The sequence below is a fragment of the Chiloscyllium plagiosum genome, unplaced genomic scaffold (assembly GCF_037043375.1).
Source record: "Chiloscyllium plagiosum isolate Xiang-an unplaced genomic scaffold, Cpla_swu_hap1 HiC_scaffold_13, whole genome shotgun sequence".
Taxonomy (NCBI): domain Eukaryota; kingdom Metazoa; phylum Chordata; class Chondrichthyes; order Orectolobiformes; family Hemiscylliidae; genus Chiloscyllium; species Chiloscyllium plagiosum.
This window is the reverse complement of record NW_028270151.1, coordinates 5,161,032-5,187,722: the sequence shown is the minus strand read 5'-3', so window position 1 is coordinate 5,187,722 and position 26,691 is coordinate 5,161,032. Positions and strand designations below refer to the sequence as shown.

Genomic DNA, 26,691 nt, shown 5'->3' with positions numbered 1-26,691 from the left:
GCCTCAGGCAAAGAATAACAGTACACACTCTAAAGACAATCCAATGACTAATTCCAGTTCTCTCTGCCACACTAATTCCAATTTGCTTGACCAAGTTTATTTTCATCCATATAACTGCTGTGGTATGGCAACTTAAACACTTTTGATTTTTTTTTTGTAAAAGTAGTAGTGACAATAAATTATTATGCTATTGATGTTGGCCCTCACCCTCTTAGTGAACTGGGTTATGTCTTAACACATCATATGCCAACCTTGTACAAAAACAATTCATGGACTTTGAACAGATCGAAGAAACTGAACAGTTATTAGGAGCATTTAGATTACTTCATGCTATTATCTACAAAATTAAACCATGTCAGTGATAAACTAATTTGTGCATAGTGTATACAGTACTGAAATGAATGCAACATTGGTTCTCAAGTTACTCTAAGCAAGAGAGACCAAACATCATATTGAACTTACATAATTTATTCAGAAAAAGCAATTCAACTTTATGTCTCTTACACAATTCCCCACAGGGGAATTAGAAATGAATAATCAAATACCTGTTGTTGGCCATGGTGTCTTTTGGGGTGACCCGTGCAATGCCACTAACACCAGCGGTGCGTGCTGGTTCTGCGTTGTTGCTATTGGTCTGTGTGCTTAGCCTTCCCCATGTTTTAGGATTTAAGCTTGCAAGAAAGGAAGATTTAGGAGACTGGGTGGCTGTTGGACTCTTTGCTATATAAAATAAAAATAAATGTTAGCAATGAGACAATGCTTTGCTAACAATTTTCCAAAAGGATATTTTTGTCAAATTTAATTGTCTTCTCAAAAAAAAAGAAAAATGCCGGATAGGTGCCTGAAACAAAACAGTCAATATGTCATGAAGCACAATCTTATATTGGTCACTTGTAGCGCAATCAAACCTGCTTCAACACTCACCGAACATCAGTCAATTGTGACAAGCTGAAATTCAATGCAACTTGTTTAAAAATTCAGTGTAAAATGGTACACATCATTAAGCAAACTAAAGTAAAAATGCAACCAAGTGGAAAGTGAGCCCTGATGTATCCAGATGAGTTCTCAAACACAACCCCAATTTTATCTACTTTGTTCATGCCTAAACCACTGAGAATCTGGGCCAATGACCACATGATAGAACCTCAGAGTGCATCACACACATTAAAAACAAGGGGATGGTGGATTTGAACTTTCAGGCAAGCAAGTTGTACTTAACAGACCCATTTATTGCATACTTCTTGAATGTTTGAAAAGCAAACAGGAGTTACAGATTTACAGCTTCAGCTACCATACTAATCACAGCAGTCTGTCTCTGCAGATCTAGAGGATAGCTAATTACCATCTCACCCAGATACAAGGCTCACGTATTCACACTGCCTTGTGAATTGAGGGCGGGGAGGTGGGATGTTCATAGCAAGTCATTGATGCATCAGCTAACAGGCATTTTTAATATTGATTTGAACTTCTCAGAAGACAACCTGAGAGGATCAGAGCGAAAACAGTGAGAAAGGGGTCTCTTGCAAAATGCCCCTTTATTCAAATGCGATCTTTATCCTTTGCTGTGCTGAAAGCACATGGGAGTTTGTATTCAGATTAAGCAGACTAAGCTTGTGAAATTTAAAGGAGGCTTTAACATTAACTAGCTTTGACTAGCTGGAGAAATCTCCAGGGTTACTGTGGCTATGGAAGTCAGTTTGGGTATTACAAGTTACCTGGCCAAAGAAAGGGAAAAAAGCAAGCAGGTCATTGGGAGCTGAGAATAGCTGTTCCTGGAAAATGAAACATTCATTTGAAGAACAGAATAAAGTACAATGGCAGAAGGGAATGCTTGTTTTTTTTAATAAGTTAAGCAGGGGAACATGGCTGTAATTTACACCATCAATAGCTGAATTAAATACTTAGTCAACACTGCTTCTAGTTTGTTACAGTATGTTAGAACTTGATAGCTTGTCATGTGAGCTGAAAAAGTGTGTTGCTGGAAAAGCGCAGAACGGCTTATGCCCGAAACGTCGATTCTCCTGCTCCTTGGATGCTGCCTGACCTGCTGCGCTTTTCCAGCAACACATTTTTCAGCTCTGATCTCCAGCATCTGCAGTCCTCACTTTCTCCTAGCTTGTCATGTGATCCTCCCAGTCGGTTGGTGAAAATTCAAAAGTTCAATTTATCGGTCTCCACAAGGATAACAATGTCTCAACACCATGTTTTCTCTCAGCGATACAACAGCAAGATTATAGGCAAATTCAAAGTGACAATTTTATTTTCACTACCTGTAATGTATCATGATAATTTACAAGTCCTACCTTGATTGTCTACTTTTTCATCATCTCTTGGAGGTGAATACTTCGTCCTCCTGGTTACACGTTTTGGCAATCTTTTCCTTTTTAAGACATCACTCAATCGTCTGAAAAAGTAGATGAGTTTCATCATTGTTAAGAATGGTAGTATTTCCTTGTCACAACACAAAAGGTCCTGGGCTATTACAATTAGCTAGGTAAAGTGGACTCAATCATTACACACCACCTATTAGCCACAAACGGACTCCACTGACATCTCTTCATCCTCTTGGCCAGATCGTTATCTACTCCTTTGTCTGTCCAACTGTTCTTCTCTCTTTGGGCTCTTTCCCCATCCATTGTTTATCCTTTTATCTTCTGCATATAAACCAATATTTTCCCAGCTACCATCAGTTCTGAGGGAGGGACACCAGACCCAAATCATTAGCTCTAATTTCTCTTCACAGATGCTGCCAGACCTGCTGAACTTTTCCTGCAACTTCTGTTTTTTTAAAAAAAGGACACCTATTTTATACACTGTTCTAGAAACTGTAATACGACAAATTACCAGTTAATGTTGTTTTTGTGTTAAAATTCACGAAGATGTGGAAAAAGAAACAATTCAAAAGTACCAATATCTTATCAGTGATTTTACATGTCATGCTTTTGACAGCAACATCCTCGTCAGTCCAAATGAATGCGTTGATGTAAGCTGGACTACTTCCAAGAGGTTTTGAAGGATCAATTTTACACAGCAACACTGCAGCCAACACAGAAGCTCACTTTTAAACTTAGTGACATTTTGTGTCAATGTTCTATTCTTGGGAGTAGTTCAAGCAAACTGAAATGAACCATGTGGCCTGTGAGGAAAGCCCACAGCAGAACTTCATATAGAGCCAACCTTTTATTACCAAGCTTTACACCCAATTGTTTGACATATTGAATTTATAAAGACTTCCTGAAACAAATTTATTGTGTAGACTAACCTAAACAAGAAACAAAATGTTTCACAGATAAAAGTGTCACTTACACATCCAGATCAATTTTTACATCCAGCATTGGCACCAAACGACTAGCACTTTGGAAAGAGATTTTCCACTCAATATTCTGGTATGCCAGACATGCAAGTTTTTAGAAAGCTTCACTTGACACCATTTACATTTTTGGTTTGTATACAACTCCATTTGCTGTTTTGGTTTATTGCCAGTCAATAAGTTAAAAATAAAGTAAGGCAGCTTAGACATGAGACTTTGCACATCACTGCCCCGTTTGGCAGATGCAACATGGGTTCATGAAGAGCAGGTCATGCTCAACTAATCTTTCGGAATTCTAAGATGACGCTATGAGCAAGGTGGACAACAGAGACCCACTAGATGTGGTGTACCTAGATTTCCAAATGGCCTTTGACAAGGTGCCTCACAAAAGGCTGCTGCTCAAGATAAAAGATGCATGGCGTGATGAGTAAAGTATTAGCATGAAGACAGGATTGGTTGACCAACAGAAAGTAAAAAGAGAAAGAGTGTAGGTGAATGAGTGCTATTCTGGTTGGCTGTCAGTAACTAGTGATCCTTGAGGCATACCAACGTTGGGACTACAACTAGTCACAATTTATAGATGATTTGGGATTGGGGACCACGTGTAGTGTGTCAAAGTTTACAGATGACACGAAGATGAGTAGCAGAACAAAGTGTGCAGAGGACTGTGAAACTTTGCAGAAGACCATAGATACTTTAAGTGGGTGGGCAAAGGTCTGGCTGATGAAATGCAATGTTAATAAATGTGAAGTCAGCCATTTTGGTAGGAGTAACAGTAAAAAGGACAATTACTCGAATGGTAAAAGGTTGCAGCATGCTGTTCTGCAGAGGGACCTGGGTGCCCTTGTCCATGAATCACAGAGGGTTGTTCTGCAGGTACAACAGTTAATTCAGAAGGCAAATGGAATTTTGTCCTTCATTGCTAAAGGGTTTGAGTTTAAAAGCAGGGGGTTATGTTGCAGCTGTATAGGGTGCTGGTGAGGCCACACCTGGAGTAGTGCGTGCAATTTTAGTCTCCTTACTTGAGAAAGGATGTACTGGCACGAGGGGGGTGCAGGGGAGGTTCACTAGGTACATTCTGGAGTTGTGGGGGTTGGTTTATGAGAGACCGAGTAGGCTAGGATTATATTCATTAAAATTTAGAAGAATGAATGTTTATACAAACAAAAATATGAAGGGAATAGATGAGATAGATGTAGACAGGATGTTTCCATGGCAGGTGAAAGTAGATCAAGAGGGCATAGCCTCAAAATTAAGGGGAACAGACGAAGGATTGAATTGGGAAGGAACTTCTTCACCCAGAGGGTTGAGTGTTTATGGAATTCCCTGCCCAGTGAAGTAGTTGACTCTATTTCAGTAAACGTTTTTAAAGCGAAGTGAGATTTATTTTGAACAATGAAGGAATTAAGGGGTACAGTGAGAGGTTGAGTGTAAGTGGAGTGAGGCCATAAGAACATTAGCCATGACCTTATTGAATGGCAGAGCAAACTCAAAAGGGCCAGATGGCTTACTCCTAGATCTTATGATCAAAGTCCAACTGTTAACATAGGATTTCCTCAAAATTTATGAGACACAAAATGTGCAAGTCTTGAAATACCCAGAATGAAATAATTTAGAACCGTATGCATCAGCCATTTAGCCCCTCAAGCTTGTTCTGACATTGTAGATCGTGATGGATTAGCCATCCTCAATATCATTTTCCTACACAATCCAGACATTCATATCATTAGTGTCAATAAGTCCATAAATCAATGCACTGAACATATTCAATGATTAAGCTTTTAGGGTATAGAATATTCACCAGCCAGTCCTGAAGAAATTCCACATCACAATCCAAAATAGTTTTTCCTTACTGAGATTACCTCCCCCTGGTTTTCAATTCACAGCCGAGGGAACTATCTTGTCTGCATTCACTATCGCTGCACTCCCTTCGCTGGCAAGTATAAACCTTCTTTCGCCAAGGGGACCAAAGCTTCACAACACCCAATTAAAAACTCAAGAGAACTGCAGATGTTATAAACCAGAAGCAAAAGCAGAAGTTGCTGCAAAAGCTCAGCAGGTCTGGAAGTGTCAGTGAAGAGAAATCAGAGTTAACGCTTCAGGTCTGATGATCCTTCCTGAGGACTCCGAGGAAGGAAGGATCACTGGACCCGCAATGTTAACTGATTTCTCTGCACCGATTATGCCAGACCTGCTGAGCTTTTCCAGAAAGTTGTTTTTATTTCTTTACAACATCTAGCTGTGGTCTCAAACTTCTGTAAAAATGAAGCATAAACCTTTCACTCCTGTACTCTAAATCTTCTTCTGAAGAAAGCTAACATTCCATTTGCCTTCCTAATTGCTTGCTGCACATGCAGTGACTTATGAATGCAAAACCCCTGTTCCTCTTCCAAGTGGAGAACCTCACACTTATCCACATTATATTTCATCTGCCATCTTCCTGTATTAATCACCTTGAAACCTCTTTGCATCATACACTAACTCATTCCCATCTCATTCTATGCCATCAAATTTGGAAATTGTGCATTTTTTTGTCACATCTATATTATCGATGCAGCTTGCAAATAGCTGGAACTCTAGCAGTAATTCTTGCGCTACCCTACCAACCAGAGAATGATTTTTTTTTAAACGGCTTTCTGCCTGTTAATTCTTGACCCATTTTTCTCTCTATCCTATGTACTAATTTTCTTTACTAATCTAATATATGGGTCCATATCGCAAGTTGCGTCCTATCCCTGGTTCCCACAGGAAGCTTCAAAAATAATGCTAACATATTTGTCTGACATGATTTCCCTTCCATAAATCCACAATGACTCTGCCCAATCAGAACATTATTTGCTAAAAGTCCAATGACCAAATCCTAACAGATTTTAACATTTTCTCGGCTCGGGCCAGTGTAACAGGTTCTCCCTTTCCTCTCTGCTTTCTTAATAGCAAGGTTACATTTACAACCTTCCAATCTCATCACATTGTTGTAGAAACTATAGAATTTTGGATGATCAACGAGGCATCCATTATCTCTAAAGTCATCTGTGCCAATGCTATGAGGAGTCAAGCATCAAGTCTTGGGGATATACCTATTTTTAGTCCCCTTTGTTTTGCTAATACTAGCTTCTTTCAATACCTCATTGTCATGACCTCTAGTTCTGGGAAATATCTTGTATCATCCTCTGAAGACAAAGTAATTATTTAGTTTCTCTGCCATGTCTCTTTATAAATTCAGTCTCTGTCTGTAATGGAACTACATTTGTCTTTACTGACCTTTTCCTTTTAATATACCTACAGAAAGGGTTACAGATCATTTGTTTCTTGATAGTGTGCATCCACATTCTGTCGGATATGTTTCTTTCTTCCATTGTTGAATTCTAAAATGCTCCCAAACTTGAGGCTTACCACTTTTCAGCTACTTTAAGCTTCTCCTTTGACCAAATAAGATCTACAGTTTCTTTTGCTACCCATAGTTGACTCACTTTTCCCATTAGGTTTGGATGCCTCAAAGTAAATGTATGCTGTATGAACCAAGTATTAATTTGTTAACTACTATGAATTGCTCACTTACAGTCATAACTTCTAATGTATTTTTCCAGTCCACCATAATCAACTTGCCCTTCTTCCTTCATAGTTCTCCAAAATTATTAATTACTCCTTTCTCATCCAGTAGTACATGATGTAGAATAGGCTAAGCCAAACTGGTTTTTCAACACACTGCACAAGAAAACTCTTATACACATTTCACGAAATTGTCCTCCAGTATTGGGGGTCATTAGATTTACCCAAATGATATATAGATGAAAGGTCAGCCTTTCATCTAACCTTGGTACATTAACTCTAATTTTGATTTATACTGTGCCCTCAATTACAATGACTGATTAACTTCTATTTATTTACTGCACCTTCCCAACTCACCCGGGTAGGTTCTGCAGTTTTTTTCCTGTCAATCCAAGAACTCGCAGCACCATTCTCTCTCTTGATCCTTTATGCCCACCCTTCCTACACAGTGATTGTCTTTGAACATTCATTTCCCAGCTTTTGTCAACTTACAGCCATATCTCCACAATGACAAATTATATATTTTTCAACCCATCTATCTTGCTGTGAATGTTGCATGTATTCAGACAGAGTAACTTTATTGCTGCCTCATATTTTCCAAAATTACCTATTTTGACACTGTTTGATGCTATATCTGTTTCTCCGATCAGCCTTGCACTCTAATATTCATGACAGCTCTACATCTCAACCATTTTTATTTTCCTTCCATTTGAATTCCCCAATTCCCATCCCCCAACAAGCTTGGGTTTAAGTCTTACCCAACACAATGAGCGAATCTCCCCATAACAGTACGTTGAGGTGTAACCCACCCTTCTTGTATAGGTCCTACCTGGCTCAGAACTAGTATTAATGCCACCGAAATCTAAAAGCTTTCCCCCTTATCCGATTTCTCCAGCCACATGTTCATTCACTCAATAATTTTACTTCTACATTAACTGGCATTTTGCACTGAGGGAAAGTCTGGGATAGCCGCTTTAGAGGCCCTACAGCCAGTGACATCCTTGATCAGGCAGTAGGGAGGCAGCATTCCATCTGAGATTCACATTTAGAATTGCAGAAATATTCATTTGTTCCCCTTGTTTTATTTTTAAATCACAACTGCCTTTCCACTCTTCTTCCCCATCTGTGCGACTCGGACATTTGAGATGGCTCAACACTTCAATCTTGCCACAATTGAGGCACAATTGCTCCCATAGTATGCAGAACAGAAAACCAGTTAGTGAACAAGATAGGCTCAGCTTCCAATACTGGTATACCAAGACTATATCAATTACCCATTCTGTATGAGTTCCAGAACTCATTTCAAATTTAAAGTCTGGTGACACATACTTTACCATCAGTTAAATTACCTGATCAGTTATCAGAGTCCTCTTTTGAGGGTAACTTGCTTTTGCAAAATGACTGGTACATTTTCCAATGTTTTACTTCAAAACTAGTGCACTGGCTCTGAAGCATTTCAGGGGACTTTGAGGGTGTATAAACCATTACACTGAAAACAAGTTCTTCCCTTACTTTAAGGGAAGATACAAAGACAAAAAGAAATATAAATTTCTCATCAATTGATACCCATCTGTAACAAAATCAGTCTCTCCCCAAAGTTGCTGTGAGACTTGCTGAGAATTTTCTGTTTTTATTTCAGATTTCTGGCACATGGGCTGTTTTGTGCATTTAAAATGTGGAGGACTAGCATTTACATTTAAATGAAGTAACAAGAATTTTTTTGGGGGGAGAGGGAGGGTAGTTTAAGGAAGCGGTCCTGAAAATAACATTTCAGCATCTGATCAATCTGCTTCCCTGTGCAGGGTATTTAGAGAAAATTGAAATCTGAAACTTAAATGAATACAATTAACAATACTTCAGTGCAAAAAAATGCTCCATATAACAATCCTGGATGTAGGTTTGCTCGCTGAGCTTGAAGGTTCAAACCTACATCCAAAACCTCAACCTGAGCTACAAATCTTTTCAAACCTCGAGATAACAACCCTATTGCAGTAGTGGGTGGCTTCAACTTCCTCAATATTGACTGGGACTCCCTTAGTGCAACAGGTTTAAATGATTTACAGGACTTCTTGAAACAATATCTAAGTAGACCCCAGCAAGGGAAGGTGGCCATACTAGGCCTTACATCAGTGAATGAACCTGGCCAGGTGACTGAAGTTTCAGCAGGGCAGCATTTTGGGAACAGTGATCAGTAAGCAGTTTTCCCTGGAACAGAGGTTAAGGGGCGACCTTATAGAGGTTTATAAAATCAAGGGGCATGGATAGGGTAAATAGACAAGATCTTTTTCCCCAGGGAGGGAGTGTCCAAAACCAGAGGGCATAGGTTTAAGGTGAGAGGGGCAAGATTTAAAAGGGATCCTAAGGAGCAACATTTTCATGCAGAGGGTGGTGCATGTATGGAATGAACTGCCAGAGCAAGTGGTGGAGGCTGGTACAATTGCAACATTTAAAAGGCATCTAGATGGATATATGAATAGGAAGGGTTTGGGGGATATGGGCCAAGTGCTGGCAAATGGGACTAGATGAATTTAGGATATCTGGTCAGCATAGATGAGTTGGACCAAAGGTCTGTTCCATGCTGTACAGCTATATGACTATGACTAAATATTAAAATTGTTATGGATAAGACTAGTCTTTAGTGAAAGTGCTAAACTGGGGGGGGAAAGCTAATGACAACAGCAATAGGAAGAAACTGGAAAAATTAAATTGGTAGTGGCTGTTTGATATGTGGGAGTCTTTTAAAAGGCCAGTTGATCAGCACATTCCGGTCAAGATGAAAAATAAGGACAGCAAGATTTGAGGACCCTGGATGACAATTTATCAAAAATTTAATCTCAAAGAAAAAGAGAAGCATATGTAAAGTTTATGAAACTAAAATTAGACAAGGAACTGAAATCAGACAAGTTCCTTGAGGAATATGAAGGAAGCAGGAATGAACTTAAGTAAGGAATTAGGAGGGCTAACAGGGGCCATGAAACATCCCTGGCATGTAGAATTAAAGAAAACCCCAAGGCATTTTTAAAAGCAAGAGGGTAGCTAGGGAAAGAGTAAATCCATTTAAAAGGACAAAGGGAAGTATGTGTGTGTGGAGCCATAGGAAGTGGGCATGTTCCTTAAATGGGTACTTTGCATCACTGAGAAGGACATGCATCGTGGTAAGATTAGAGAGGAGTATGTTGATATTCTAGGGCATGTCAATATTAAGGAGTTAGTCATGTTGGGTGCCTTAAAAGCATTAAGGTAAGGAAGTCACGGTTACTGAGGGAGGCCAAGGAAAAGATCTTTTTAATCTTCTTTAGCCATGGGTGAGATCCCAGAAGATTGGAGAACAGCTAATGTTCTTCCTTTGTTTGAAGAGGACAACAGGGATAAATCGAGAAAATTATAGGCCAGCAAGCCTACATCAGTGGTTGGGAAATCACTGTAGAAGATTGTTTAGGAAAGGTTTACTCAGAGTGGACTTATTAGGGGTAGTCACCATGGCTTTGCGCAGAGAAGTTTTGTCTGGTAAATCTGAGCTTTTTGAGTGATCAATGAGAGTAGGGAAGGGGATGCTGTCTTCATGGACTTTAAAGCATTTGACAAGGTTCCTCATTTGGACTGGTCCAGAAGATTATGCCACATGGGATCCACAGAGAGTTGCTAAGTTGGATACAAAATTGGCTTGGTCATAAGAAACAGAAGGTAATTGCTGAGGGGTGTTTTTCTGACTGGAAGCCTGTGGTGCTCCAGAATGATCAGTGCTAGGACTTCTGTTGTTTGTAAGGTATTTAAAGATATATGTGATTTGAATGAAAAATGGAGATGATCTGATTAGTAAATTTGCAAATTAGAATCCCTATATAGTGTGGAAACAGGCCCTTCAGCCCAATACGTCCACACCAATCCCCCGAAGAGTAACCCACCCAGACCCATTCCCCTACATTTACTGCTGACTAATGCGCCTAACCTACACCCCCCTGAACACTATGGGCAATTTAGCATGACCAATTCACCTAATCTGCACATCTCTGGGCTGTGGGAGGAAACCAGATTAGATTACTTACAGTGTGGAAACAGGCCCTTCTGCCCAACAAGTCCACACCGACCCGCTGAAGCGTAACCCACCCAGACCCATTCCCCTACATTTACCCCTTCATCTAACACTACAGGCAATTTAGCATGGCCAATTCACCTAACCTGCACATTTTTGGATTGTGGGAGGAAACCGGAGCACCCGGAGGAAACCCACGCAGACACGGGCAGAATGTGCAAACTCCACACAGTCAGTCGCCTGAGGCAGGAATTGAACCCAGGTCTCTGGCGCTGTGAGGCAGCAGTGCTAACCACTGTGCCACCGTGCTGCTCTAACACGAAAATTGGAAGAGTTATGGATAGTGAGGAAGACTGTCAACAGATAAGCAGGACATAAATCAGTTATATATGCTGGGCAGGGAAACGGTTTAATTTGAATGAGTGTGAGATGAGGAGAAAATTAGGTCTGCAGATGCTGGAGATCAGAGCTGAAAATGTGTTGCTGGAAAAGCGCAGGTCAGGCAGCATCCAGGGAACAGGAGAATCGACGTTTCGGGCATAAGCCCTTCTTCAGGAAGAAGGGCTTATGCCCGAAACGTCGATTCTCCTGTTCCCTGACCTACTGCGCTTTTCCAGCAACACATTTTCAGCTCTGAGTGTGAGATGATCCAATTTAGGAGATAAAATGCAAAAGAAAAATATACAGCAAGTGGCAGAACCCTTAGCAGTCCATAGCTCCCTCAAGTGGCAACACAAGCACATAAGGTGGCAATGAAAGCAAGTGACAAACTTGCCTTCATTGGTCAAGGCACTGAGTATGTAAACTAGCAGGTCATGTTGTAGCTCCATAAAACTTTAGTTAGGCCACATTTGGAGTATTATATGCAGTTCTAATTGCCACACTTCAGGAAGGATGCGGAGGCCTTGGAGAAGGTGCAAGAGAGGTTTACCAGGATCTCGCTCAGATTAGAGAGAGAGAGAGAGAGAGAGAGAGAGAGAGAGAGAGAGAGAGAGAGAGAGAGAGAGAGAGAGAGAGAGAGAGAGAGAGAGAGAGAGACTACTGTTCTGTTCTATGTTCTACAACTCAGTTCTGTAATCTGGAAAAGCCTGTTGCAGCAAATAGTGACCAGAAGTACAACGATTAATAAAGTGCTAAATTCAGGAATCTGGTGAAGAGAGGAAGGAGATATTACTTTTTTGTTTTGCGTTCAATAGCTGGTGAATGTTTTGATTTTGTTTCATGGTTAGGTACTTGTAATTTGCTATCATTTACTTAATTGGCATTCATTGAAATAACTAAGGTGAGACAGTTGTAGTACTCAATGGAGCAAATTCCAGGTGTACCAAAAATTATTTTCGTTCTGCACCCAGGTTGGGCCTCATTTCCATTCAATGCACACAAGTGTAGTGCCTGCACAAACCATTTGCTGAATCTACTCATGATATTGGCACAGTATACATGTTTAATACAGCTGAGTTAAAAATGACATTTTAAACAACCAAACGTTCACTTGTGGCAATGTTGATGGAGGGTTGCTTTTCAGACTGGAGCCTGTGTGCTGCAAGGATTGCTGCTGGGTCCATTGCTATTTGTCATTTATATAAATAACGTGAATGCGAATATAGGAGCTACGGTTAGTAAGTTTGTATAGGACATCAAAATTGGAGGTGTAATAGACAGTGAAGATTGTTAGCTCAGAGTATGATAGGATCTTGATCAGATGAGCCAATGGGCTGAGGAGTGGCAGATGGAGTTTAATCTAGATAAATGTGAGGTGCTGCGTCTTGGAAAAGTAAATCAGAGCAGGACTTCCTCCGATGCTGCCTGAACTCTGTGCTCTTCCAGCACCACTAATCCAAAATCTGGTTTCCAAAATCTGCAGTCATTGTTTTTACCTTATACACTTAATGGTCAGGTCCTGGGGAGTGTTGCTGAACAAACAGACCTTGGAATACAGTTCAGAGTTCCTTGAAAGTGGAGTTGCAGGTAGACAGAGTAGTGAAGGTACTTTTGGTACGCTTGCCTTCACTAATCAGTGCACTGAGTATAGGAGTTGGGATATCATGTTGTGCCTGTGCAGTACATTGGTGAGGACACTTTTTGAAGTGTGTTAAATTCTTTCAACTATCAGGGAGCAGGTGTTGTTAAACTTGAAGAGGTTAAGAAAAGATTTCAAGGATATTGCTGGAATTGGAATAGGGGGCTACAGGGAGAGGGTGAATAGACTGGGGCAACTTTCCCTTGAAGCATAGAAGGCTGAAGAGTGACCTTATTAGAGGTCTATAGAATCACAAGGGACATGGATAGAGTGAATAGCCAAGGATTTTTTTTTCCACAGGGTAGGGGAGTCCAAAGCCAGAAGATTTAAGATTAGATTAGATTTAAGATAAGGAGAAAATATTTAATAGGGACCTGAGGGACAACCTTTTCACACAAAGGGTGGTGCATGTATGGATCAAGGTGCCAGAGGAAGTGGGCTAAGTGGGTACAATTACAACAAATGCTGGCAAATGGAACGAGGTGGTCAGATCAGGATGGATGAGTTAGACTGAACGGTCAAATTCTGTGCTGTATTTTACAGAGTGATTTGTGTGGAATGAACTTCCAGAGTAAGTGTGTACAGCTACAATGTTTACAAGACATTTAGATAAGAAATGTTTGGAAGGATTTGGGCCAAGCACAGGCAGGTGGGACCAGTTTAGTTCACGATTCTGGTTGGCATAGACTATCTGGTCGGCATAGACTATCTGGTCTGTAGGGTCTGTTCGCATGCTGCATGACAATGACTAAAATGCACTGATCAACAGATTAGGCCAAACTGCTACTCATTTAAAGAGACGTCATAACAGGCCTCTACTAATAAGTTGATTAATAGCAGAGGTCAGAACATCATAAATAAATTATGACAATCTGAGCTTGACTGCAGAGTAAGGAGGCTTTCTTGTCTGAATTTGAATACTTAAAATAACTTACCCTTGTGGACTTAGGTCCAGAGAATCATCCATACTTGGGAAACTGGAGGATCCGAGATCTGCAACTGTATTGCTTGCAACGTTGGTTGTGCTAATTGTGGCAGCAGTGCCCAGCGTTCCTATCCCACTACTACATGCCTTCGGAGGGCTGGTAAGTAGAGTCTCAGACTCCGCTAAATTTTTCACCTGATGCATCACACCTTTCAAAAAAAATAATAAAGTTAGTAACAATTTGCACCGCAATTGCCCAACAATCTGACTATTTGTACTGCCAGAAAGTTATCTGAATTAACTTTAATTCTAAATGAGGGAAATCACAAAACTCAAAAATATTAAAATTCTGGAAATTTATGTATTTAGGTTCCTTGCCTTCTCTTCGAAAGTAAACACTAAATATATCTGGTAACTTTTGCATTAAAATTTCTGCCATCTGTAGTGCTCCGACAACGATCTTGAAATCTTGACTTGATAACATGGAAGCAATGTGGCTGAAAGGGAGCAAGAAAATCAGGTTACATATACTAAAAGCAGACGGATTTAAATTACATACAAAAAAAATTTTAAACCTGCTGGTACGCAGTAGTGGAATTGTTTTAAATGCATTTTTATGTAACCTATAAAAGAACCAAAAACTACAATCACACCAGAATTACTAAATCAAAAAAGTAGAATTGGTGTAGACATCACTTCAAATTAAGATTGATCAAAGACTGCTACATTTACATTAAGTGTAAGTGTATACTGCAGATAAGACCTAAGCATGATCAAGTAACTCATGTACTGTATTTGAAGAAACTGATGCTGCCTCGTCATGTAAAAGCTCTTTCAAAAATATTTATGAAAGTATACTCCTTGGGGGAAAAAAAATAGATTTGCTGAAACAGTGAAGCTTAGGGACAATAGAAACAGAAGGTCTAAAGGCCTTCACTTATTGCCTACAAAGGAGTTGAATACCTTATAAAACCCACCAGGCTGTGTATAGCAGAGAATGCTTGACATGAGTGTATATTGTAGACATGACCTATTAACTTAAAATTAGTTGGACAACTTAAGGGTGTCATGTTTGGACTGAAAGGAATAAGCCTGCACAGCACTTCAGCAAATTTGAGCTCATGTGTACACATATTTTATGAATGAAGTGTGTTTTGGATAACACCAGAATCAGTATCTACGAGTCACTAATTTGCATTTAGTGTTCAGATTTGTTGACTCAACCAGTGGAATTATCCCCATTTCCCAAAGGTTCTAATCCTGCTGGTGTTCCTTAATGCCAAATTCAAATCAAATTTGGCTCTGATGTTGATGGAAAATTACAGCTTATGACACAACCACAAAGTTCTGTTTTTCAGGCACAGACAAAATTATCTAGTCACAACAGCTGCAACATTGCTGAATCAGCTGAACGGAATACCGACTAGGCCAGCATTTACTGCCTATCCCTAAATGCCCAGAGGGCAGTTAACAGTCAACCATATTGCATGTAGGCCAGACCAGGGAAGGACATTAGTGATAATGAACGATTAGAAAATGTTATAGAAGTGTACAGGCATCCCTGGATCGTGAATGGGTTCTGATATGGAGTCCATCCACAAGCCAATTTGTACGCAAGCTACTGTTCATAAGTACTGGAAATGTTCACATCATGTCTTTAAAATTACAACCATGTATGGGTTTGACTTTGTAGATCAGGGACTTCCTGTATGTAGTACAGATCATTACCACAACTTCATGAAAAGGCATCATCTTCTGCCTTTGATCAGAAAGATACAACTCCATAAAAAATTCAGATTATTTAACTGGATGTGGTGCCAGTGGGAAAGCATTTTAGACAGCTGTTTGGCCATTTGATAGCTGTCAATTTTACCCATTGCTCTGAATTTATTCCCTTCAAGTACTTTTCCAATTTCCTTTTAAAAGTTATTGCAGCTCTTCTCCCCATCTGTTCACACAACAGAATTCAAAACACAATTTGCTGCATATTTTTTGATTTGTCACCTCATTTACTAATTATCTTGGAATATGTCTGATTACTGATACTCCTGTTTTTAAACAGCTCAACACTGGAAGAATTGCTTATTCAAAGTGGAATTCAACTTACACAACATTCAAAAGTTCAGCTTTAAATTTTCAGCAAAGTTTTGTTTCATGAAACTAAGCATGTTACAATAAACACAAACCTGGAAACAGCATGATTTTTAAGAACATCCTTCAGAAGTTCAGCATCAGCAAAATAAATTATTCTAAGAATTGCTCTAAGGCACTTGTGTCTGACAGCAGGTCCAGCTGATGAACTATACACTTCATATAACACACCAAACAATGTCTTTATAAAGCATTTAGCCAGGTCTGGGTCCTCCCTCATGAGTTGAGCACGTGCATCATCCTTCCTCATTTCAGAGTGACCACCTGAACAAGAAAGCATAGACTTCAGAATGCATTTTTCCAAAATTCCCAAGACTTTCAAACAACAAAATGCATTTATCTGAATCAGAATTAAATTGTTACTGTTCTGTTTGATTGGACAAGTTCTGTCATAAGTGCGATAGATAGATGTTACATTAGCCGCTTCCTTCCTAATACCACTTTTAGCTGTTTAAAAACTGATCAAAACAACCAGACATAAATTTTACAATCAAGCTTTGTAAAGGGCTCTCAACAGCAGTTAGTCAGTCTTTATTCTAGGTATTTACCTTCATAAGGAATGAATTCATTATAAAAGACACTGGTTGATATTACATACTGTGCCTAGAAAATATTCAAGAACTATGTTACCAAAAATCAACTATCTGTAAACTAACCATTAACCAAACAATAGAGTTCTTTTGCTGCGCAAGACAGCACAACTCCCAAACACAATGGAGATGGAGGTATTCCTCAATCATGTCCTGAGGGATGCTGTAAATGGATGGATGGATTCTACAAGTGCAATTTGTGTTATCATTATCCACCAATATTATTGTTGCATTTTCCTGAGCAAATCTTATTTGATCAGGAAACTGCAGCTTTTGTCACAAATTCTATCTAGCGGTTTATTTAAATAGATTATGGAGATCAGAGAGTATGAATACTGACAGTTACTTGCAAGTCCCACTTAAATCTCTCTACTTTAAGGCAAATATATAAAATACAGTTTACATCCAGGCTTTGTACTAAAATAAACCCTAGATCATAACACAGATGGATACCAACAGACCTGACATTCTCAGTTAATTACGTTTGGTTAAAAACAGTTGAATCTTTGACAATGATGCTGTAATTTTTTTACAAAAAATTGAAGTTACTAAAAATGGCTACACAGGGACATCACTTACAAAATATATAGAACACAAGAGTGCAATCACCTTACAACGTAATGAATTTTTTAATGGCACATTGCTACATGGAATTGACAAGCCTTTAATACAGTGTTCATATAACCACTCTTTTCTGAAAACCTTGGATTGTAGTGATGTGTTTTTCTCAATTAGCCTGTAAATTATAACCCTGAGCCTATAAGCCTGTGACAAGCTCATAAAAAAAAAGTTACAGAAATAAATTAAGTGAACAAAAATATGCCAATTATAGCTATCCACTATGACTCAATGAGGGCAGTCTCATTCAGCACCAGTGGTTATCAATTCAAATTTCCCTGTACAGATTTGAACAATATCTCGGCCAGCATTCCAATGCAGAACACTCTGCTTCTTTTAGACAAAAGATGAAAACAATCTGCTCACGAGTGAACAAAAAAATCTCTCAGCACTCTTGAACAGCAGTATAATTTAAGCCAACATATATGCCTCATTTAAACTGATAACCAGATTATCTGTAACCATTATTCAGGGGACGGTGCTGTGCACAAAATTGGCTGTACAGTTTTTTCTAAATTACGGCAGTAACTACAAAACATCCAATTGAACAATTTTGGCGTTTTGTAATGTTGATTCCATAATGGCACTACAGAGATCCAATTTTCTTTCTTCAAGAATAAAAATCTTAGACTACAAAAGCAAATTTGATACTCTCCAGGTTTCAGGCTTACAAAAAAAAACTTAATAAGAATGATGGCATTAATCTAAAGAGGGTTGGAATATAAAAGCAGTGATGTGCTTCTGATACTTTATAAAGATCTAGTTAGGCCCCATTTAGAATATTGTGTCCAGTTTTGGGCCCCACACCTCAAGAAGGACATACTGGTACTGGAGCGTGTCCAGCAGAGATTCACACAGATGATCCCTGGAATGGTAGGCCTAACATATGATGATCGGCTGAGGATCCTGGGATTGTATTCATTGGAGTTGAGAAGGTTGAGAGGAGATCTAAAAGAAACTTACAAAGAAACCCAAACATATAAATAGAAAGCAGGAATCAGCAGCAGTGCTTTGCCTGGAGGCCCACTGAAAATGTTACCTAGTATGGTGATGAAACATCTGGAAGTGAACCTTCCAGCTTAGCGAGCAAACCTACATTCAGAAACTTACAAGATAATGCTTGGCTTAGAAACGGTGGACGCTGGGAAGTTGTTTCTGTTCCCGTGGGCATAGCCTTAAAATTAGAGGGGGTCAATTTAGAACAGAAATGAGGAGATATTTCTTCAGCCAGAGTGTGGTGGGCCTGTGGAATTCATTGCCACAGAGCACAATGGAAGCCGGGATGTTGGGTGTCTTCAAGGCCAAGATTGACAAATTCTTGATCTCACAAAGAATTAAGGGCTACGGTGAGAGTGCGGGCAAGTGGAATTGAAACACCCATCAGTAATGATTAAATGGCAGAGTGGACTCGATGGGCCAAATGGCCTTGATTCCACTCCTATGTCTTATGGTCTTCTAGAATACACAAGGTTTTCTGATCTCACCTCTTAAAGTTTAAAATTTAGGATTAATCCAGAAGATAGTACTCACCAGTGTTCGTGTTGGCCAACGGATTGGGTTTTCTCTGAATAGCACGGGCTGTTCCAGTGTCCTCATTGATCTGCTGCATAGAGTTAAAGTCAATAGTATAAACTCGACCCAATGTTGACAAGCTTATTTCATCCTCACCCACTTGATGGGCTGCCTGTGAACAATGTGAACAGACCGTCAAAGCATACAAAAAGATTACTGCAGACCTAAGATTAGACTGCTTGCCAGTGTGTCCAAGGCACTTTGGTTAACATTTACCAGTATATGCAGGACACTTCAGTTCCAAGCTTGGAACACTGGCTTGTAAGCACACTACTCACCACATATCAAATACATGTCTGCACATATAAAGATATGCTGAGCTTTTCAAGTCTGATTTGATTGTACATAGTAACAGGCAGCAAGAGTGGATGTGCACCATGATAAACTAAAATTATTAAACTGTAACATATCTAAGTGCTATATGGCAGAACACAGCACTACTGCAGATCACAAAAGTCATTACAATTCAGTGACTGTTAGCTTATAAAGTGTCAGCACAAATTCATATAAAAAGTTCTTGTTATTGAGATAAGGGATTGGGATAGACTAATGAATATTCCTTAATATTTATTAGAGATTTGTGAAAAAAAAAGTGTGAAGGAATGGGACTCAAGTTAATTTTCAGGTGGGAATTGTTGCAGTTGCTCAAGTTACAATTAAATTTTGGTGAAAGCTGATTGCACAAAAAAAAGTGAGGCAATATCTGAAGGACTATCTTGGATTTATTAGGCTAGTCCAAGAATAACCAATCTCACTTGTTATAAAATTTAGACAAAGATGAAGCTCATTTTCCACATTAATCTAATCTAATCTTAAAAAAAGAAAGATCTCAGTGTGGAAACAGGCCCTTCGGCCCAACAAGTCCACACTGACCCGCCGAAGCGAAACCCACCCATACCCCTACATTTACCCCTTACCTAACACTACGGGCAATTTTGTATGGCCAATTCACCTGACCCTGCACATCTTTGGATATTATACCTCAATTATACCTCAATTATAAAGATATTATACCTCAATTATGCGACTATCGATTCGGTTGTATGGATGCCAGAGACCTCGATCATCACGCCACTGCCATATTGCACCATCTGTATTTTGAGCACTTCCCTTCTTTAACATGGTATCAACAGCAAAAATTCCTTCTTTGGGTAGACATGGCATTAATTCACTGCAAAAGCAAAATATGAAGCATATTTTACCATGGTGTTAATAATTAAAATCATAAAGTACTAGAATAGTTTCATTCTACAGTCAGCTCAAGACAGAAGAATCACAAACTCATTCAACTGACCACAGCAACAGATAAAACCTGATTAATCAGACTAAAAAGGCAGCCAATTGCAAATTGAATTTTGCTGCCAAATGAATAATTGGGCAAGAATCTAGACTGGTCAGGTGGGCACAGCAGTGGCAAATCGAATTCAACCTGGAAAAATAAAGTGAGGTAATGTACTTACGGGTTAACAAGACGAGAGATTAAACAATGAATGGTAGGATTTTGGAAAGTATTGAAGATCATAAGGACTTTGTGATGCAGGACTGGTAGATAATGTGGTTAAGGAGATATTTGCCTTTAAGAAAGGCAGCACGAACAGAGTTTATGCTGGAACACTGTGCAGTTCTGGTGACCACATTGTCAGAAGGAAGTCACTGCGCGAGGGTGTGCAAAGGAAATTTACCAGGATGCTACTCCTGCTTGAGGGCCTGAGCTACAAGGAAATATTAGATAGATAGACTGTTTTCCTGGTAGCAGTAAGAGACTGAGAGGTTTACAAGGTTATGAGGGGCAGAGAAAGGGTGAATACAAAAGGTATTTTGTCCATTAGAGTCAATAACTCGGGGTCAGAGGTTTGGGGTTAGCAGAAGAGTAAGAGGGAAGTAAAAGAGGAATTCTCTCACCCAGAGGATGCTGGCAGTCCGGAAACCATTACCTGGAAGAATGGTCAAGTCAAACTTTTGTAACATTTGAGCACTGCATATTGGACCAGATCAAAACCTCTCAAAATATAGACAAGGAGATAGTCTTGACCATCACTTTTATCCTAAAGACAGGTGTAAGACACCGTGTCCCAGATAGGATTCTACATTCTTGCCTCTGCATAGATCTTTCATAGTTGAAGATATTTTTAAGCAAAATGCACTTCATTCTTATAACAGTTCAAATACAAAAAAAAAATTGGCATAACTGCAACTCTTTGAAATACTTAAAATAGTAAAATGTTACTACGAATCACCAATTGTTCTAGTAAGGCGGCATCACAAACACTCTGGGAAAAGGCAAATTCAGTGAAACAGATTTCCTGTGTGTTATTGAATGAAAGAAGGAAGGAAGGAAAAAAAGGAAGGAAAAAAAGGAAGGAAAAAAAGGAAGGAAAAAAAGGAAGGAAAAAAAGGAAGGAAAAAAAAGGAAGGAAAAAAAAGAAGGAAAAAAAAGGAAAAAAAGGAAGGAAGGAAAAAGAAGGAAAAAGGAAAAAGAAGGAAAGAAAGAGAAGAAAAGAAAGAAAGAACTAAGTGCAATCTAGCAGCAGAGAGAAAACTGCTGTAACAGAGAAAGAGCTATATCTATCAGCTTCAACAGGCAACTCCAAACCCCAACTGAAAACAAAACTAAAACCCTGGGTGTGAGGGAGCCCAACTCCACCCTCTCATGCTTCCTTTGTCTTAAGCACTCAGATCAAAGCGACTTACCAATTGTTTCTGAAACAGACATGTCGGCACCCCTGTGACAACACAGGGGTGTTCTAGACCCCAGGTCCTACTTCCGTAGGGCCTCCCTCCCACCCTCCTCCTCTAACCTAACTTTAAAGTCCACAGGTAAGTGACTCAGTGTTATTGACTCAGTGTTCTTGTTTTTGGAGAAAGTGTGCAGTCATGGCAGCGCAGGCGGTGAAATGTTCCTCCTGCAGGATGTTTGAGGTAGGGGTGACCACCGATACTCCTGCCGACTTCGTCTGCAGGAAATGCAGTCAGATCCTGATCCTCACCGAACGAGTTAGGGAACTGGAACTGGAGTTGGATGAACTGAGGATTATTCGAGAGGCTGAGAGGGTGATTGATAGAAGCTACAGGGACATAGTTACGCCGGAGAACAGAGGTAGCTGGGTAACAGTTAGAGGTGGGAAGGGGAAGAAGCAGGCAGTGCAGGATTCCCCTGTGGTCGTTCCCCTAAAAAATAAATATACAGCTTTGGAAACTGTTGGGGGGGGCAGCGTTGCAGGTGTAAGCTGCAGTGAAGGGGTCTGTGGCTCTGAGACTCAGAAGGGAAAGGGGGAGAGGAGGAGAGCGCTAGTTATAGGGGACTCTCTAGTTAGAGGGACGGACAGGCGGTTCTGTGGACATGGGCGAGACTCACGGATGGTTTGTTGCCTCCCGGGTGCTAGGGTCCGAGACGTCTCAGACCGTGTCTTCAGAATCCTTAAGGGGGAGGGTGTGCAGCCAGAAGTCGTGGTGCACATTGGCACCAACGACATAGGTAGGAAGAGGGGTAGGGAGGTCATTCAAGAGCTCAAGGAGTTAGGCTGGAAGCTAAAAGCTAGGACAGACAGAGTCGTCATCTCTGGGTTGTTGCCGGTGCCACGTGACAGTGAGGCAAAGAATAGGGAGAGAGTGCAGTTGAACACGTGGCTGCAAGGCTGGTGTAGGAGGGAGGGCTTCAGATATTTGGACAATTGGACTGCATTCTGGGGAAGGTGGGACCTGTACAAACAGGACGGGTTGCACCTGAACCAGAAGGGCACCAATATCCTGGGGGGTAGGTTTGCTAGCACTCTTCGGGGGGGTTTAAACTAATTTGGCAGGGGGATGGGATCCGGACTTGTAGTCCAGCAAGTAGGTTAGCTGTTTGTCAGGATGCCCAAGACTGTAGGGGGGCTGTGGAGAAGGTAGCACTGACAGGGACTACTAGCGGACACAGAGATGGGCTCAAGTGCGTATACATCAACGCAAGGAGTATCAGAAATAAGGTGGGTGAACTTAAGGCGTGGATCGGTACCTGGGACTACGATGTTGTGGCCATCACGGAAACGTGGATAGAAGAGGGACAGGAATGGTTGTTGGAGGTTCCTGGTTACAGGTGTTTCAGTAAGATTAGGGAGGGTGGGAAAAAAGGAGTGGGGGTGGCATTGCTAATTAGAAATGGTATAACGGCTGCAGAAAGGAAATTTGAGGGGGATCTGCCTCTGGAGGTAATATGGGCTGAAGTCAGAAATAGGAAAGGTGCAGTCACCTTGTTGGGTGTTTACTATAGGCCCCCCAATAGCAGCAGAGATGTGGAGAAACAGATTGGGAAACAGATTTTGGAAAGGTGCAGAAGCCACAGGGTCGTAGTCATGGGCGACTTCAACTTCCCAAATATTGATTGGAAGCTCTTTAGATCAAGTAGATTGGATGGGGCGGTGTTTGTGCAGTGTGTCCAGGAAGCTTTTCTAACGCAGTATGTAGATTGTCCAACCAGAGGGGAGGCCATATTGGATTTGGTACTCGGTAATGAACCGGGACAAGTGGTGGGCTTGTTAGTGGGTGAACATTTTGGTGATGGTGACCACAATTCTGTGACTTTCACCTTGGTTATGGAGAGAGATAGGTGCGCACAACAAGGTAGATTTTATAATTGGGGGAAGGGAAATTACGATGCTGTAAGGCAGGATTTGAGGAGCATACGTTGGGAGCATAGGCTGTCAGGGAAGGATGTGGTGGAAATGTGGAACTTTTTCAAAGAGCAGATACGACGTGTCCATGATATGTATGTACCTATCAGGCAGGAAAGAAATGGTCGTGTGAGGGAGCCTTGGTTGACGAGAGAGGTTGAATGTCTGGTAAAGAGGAAGAAGGAGGCTTACATAAGGTTGAGGAAACAGGATTCAGACAGAGCAGTGGAGGGATACAGGATAGCCAGAAGGGACCTGAAGAAAGGGATTAGGAGAGCTAAGAGAGGGCATGAAAAATCGTTGGCGGATAGGATCAAGGATAACCCCAAGGCATTTTATGCGTATGTGAGAAACCAGAGAATGACGAGAACGAGGGTAGGTCCGATCAAGGACAGTAGTGGGAGACTGTGTATTGAGTCGGAAGAGATAGGAGAGGTCTTGAACAAGTACTTCTCTTCAGTATTTACGAAGAAGAGGGACCGTATTGTAGAAGAGGAGAGTGTGAAATGGACTGGTAAGCTAGAAGAGATACCTGTTAGAAAGGAAGATGTGTTGGACATTTTGAACAACTTGAGGATAGACAAGTCCCCCGGGCCTGACGGGATATATCCTAGGATTATGTGGGAAGCAAGAGAGGAAATTGCAGTACCGTTGGCAATGATCTTCTCGTCTTCACTGGCAAAGGGGGTGGTACCAGGGGACTGGAGAGTAGCGAATGTTGTGCCCCTGTTCAAAAAAGGGAATAGGGATAACCCCGGGAATTACAGGCCTGTTAGTCTTACTTCTGTGGTAGGCAAAGTAATGGAAAGGGTACTGAGGGATAGGATTTATGAGTATCTGGAAAGACACTGCTTGATTAGGGACAGCCAGCACGGATTTGTGAAGGGTAGGTCTTGCCTTACAAGTCTTATTGAATTCTTCGAGGAGGTGACCAAGCATGTGGATGAGGGAAGAGCAGTGGATGTAGTGTACATGGATTTCAGTAAGGCATTTGATAAGGTTCCCCATGGTAGGCTTATGCGGAAAGTCAGGAGGCATGGGATAGAGGGGAATTTGGCCAATTGGATAGAAAACTGGCTAACCGGTCGAAGGCAGAGAGTGGTGGTAGATGGTAAATACTCAGCCTGGAGCCCAGTTACAAGTGGAGTTCCGCAGGGATCAGTTCTGGGTCCTCTGCTGTTTGTAATTTTTATTAATGACTTAGATGAGGGAGTCGAAGGGTGGGTCAGTAAATTTGCAGATGATACGAAGATAGGTGGAGTTGTGGACAGTGAGGAGGGCTGTTGTCGGCTGCAGAGGGACTTAGATATGATGCAGAGCTGGGCTGAGGAGTGGCAGATGGAGTTCAACCCTGCCAAGTGTGAGGTTGTCCATTTTGGAAGAACAAATAAGAATGCGGAATACAGGGTTAATGGTAGGGTTCTTAGTCAGGTGGAGGAACAGAGGGATCTTGGGGTCTATGTACATAGATCTTTGAAGGTTGCCACTCAGGTGGATAGAGTTTGTAAGAAGGCCTATGGAGTATTATCGTTCATTAGCAGAGGGATTGAATTCAAGAGTCGTGAAGTGATGTTGCAGCTGTACAGGACTTTGGTTAGGCCACAGTTGGAGTACTGTGTGCAGTTCTGGTCGCCTCACTTTAGGAAAGATGTGGAAGCTTTGGAGAGGGTGCAGAGAAGATTTACCAGGATGTTGCCTGGAATGGAGAGGAAGTCGTACGAGGATAGGTTGAGAGTTCTCGGCCTTTTCTCGTTGGAACGGCGAAGGATGAGGGGTGACTTGATAGAGGTTTATAAGATGATCAGAGGAATAGATAGAGTAGACAGTCAGAAACTTTTTCCCCAGGTACAACAGAGTGTTACAAGGGGACATAAATTTAAGGTGAAGGGTGGAAGGTATAGGGGAGATGTCAGGGGTGGGTTCTTTACCCAGAGAGTGGTGGGGGCATGGAATGCGCTGCCCGTGGGAGTGGTGGAGTCGGAATCATTGGCGACCTTTAAGCGGCATTTGGATAGGTACATGGATGGGTACTTAATCTAGGTTAGAAGTTCGGCACAACATCGTGGGCCGAAGGGCCTGTTCTGTGCTGTATTGTTCTATGTTCTAACACGCCTCTGTAAGAGAGGCAGCACAGACTACATCTCTTAAAGGCACAGTACCATCAACAATTGTCAGAACCTCCAGGGATAAGGGCGAAGAGCTGGGAAATGGATGAGTGTAGTCTGAGCTTTGTTCATCAGTGCAGACATAATGGTGCAAATTGCCTTCTTCTGCACCTCAAACATGAGTCGAAAGCGCAGATAATTCTATTGTTAGAATTACAGCACAGAAGATTATTTACCCATTGTGCCTGTGCAGGTTGTTTGGCAGAGATTGCATTTAGCCCACCTTTTCCTGGAATTTTAAGTTAATGCTATCGAATGGAATGAGAGTTGAGCTGCAGCAAATTCTTCAACCAATTTTTAACAAATAAGGAGTGTAATGAGGGCGACAGGTGCACAGATCAAAATCAAAAATTTCAACACATTATGCAAAATATCTCACCAAATCAGGGAAGTAAGCTCATAAAGTTCTTGTGGACTTCTTGGTACAAGATCGATTTGTTCTTGGCAGCCCCCACTTGAAGCTCCGCAAAGTAAAAACCGAAGAGTTTCTGCAATGTCTACAAAAGTAGTAAAAAAATTACAACTATATATTACCTTTCTCAGAAAAATGTGACCTGGATCTCTACCTTTTGGAACTCCATAACCTCCATATTCCTGTGGTAAACCCATTAGGTTTTGCTTTGGGTTGAATCAACAAACCAGATCAGGGCTTTTCACATTGAACTTCATTAAGGAAACTATTACCTAATAAAAGTCTGTGTTTGCACATCCAAAAACACCCACGTCCAACATCCGAAGACATTTTGATTCCAGGCAAAATTTATCTACTCATCCTGATTGCCAAGAATTGCACTGAAAGCTAATCTAAGATTACCAGTTAAACTCCGTGTGATTTATTTGCCCAAGCGAGAAACTGCAAATATTAATTCACAGGACCCTGTTCCTTCCAAATAATTTGCCTATACCTGACAATTTTATTTTAAATTGAGGAAAGGGTCATGAAGACTGTCAATTTTTGTTGTTTCCTCTATGGCAATGCTCTGGACAGAGTCAAGCTGCCTGTTTGGAGTTTTTTCAGCAGAGTGATAGTCAAATACCTTCATGCCAACCATGACCCAATCGGCACCCTTTTATCAGATTATACAAATTGTTATTCCCTTGCTAAGCTG

The 26,691-nt window shown here is 40.8% G+C and overlaps 1 protein-coding gene across 9 annotated transcripts in view; it reads right to left on the bottom strand.

The window, feature by feature from the left end:
• Window positions 1-26,691, bottom strand: part of trip12 (thyroid hormone receptor interactor 12) — a 216,345-nt gene that overhangs the window by 68,655 nt on the left and 120,999 nt on the right. For 6 of the 9 annotated variants that reach the window (XM_043702803.2, XM_043702804.2, XM_043702806.2 and 3 more), the window contains 8 exons: window positions 25,962-26,079; window positions 19,783-19,939; window positions 18,727-18,880; window positions 16,024-16,252; window positions 14,216-14,334; window positions 13,848-14,046; window positions 2,304-2,404; window positions 546-720 (listed from right to left, as the gene is read on the bottom strand). In XM_043702803.2, the coding sequence (XP_043558738.2) occupies window positions 546-720; window positions 2,304-2,404; window positions 13,848-14,046; window positions 14,216-14,334; window positions 16,024-16,252; window positions 18,727-18,880; window positions 19,783-19,939; window positions 25,962-26,079 (1,252 nt within the window). The remainder of the gene's footprint in view (window positions 1-545; window positions 721-2,303; window positions 2,405-13,847; window positions 14,047-14,215; window positions 14,335-16,023; window positions 16,253-18,726; window positions 18,881-19,782; window positions 19,940-25,961; window positions 26,080-26,691) is intronic. The other 3 variants (XM_043702811.2, XM_043702813.2, XM_043702812.2) reach the window with 2 other exon arrangements.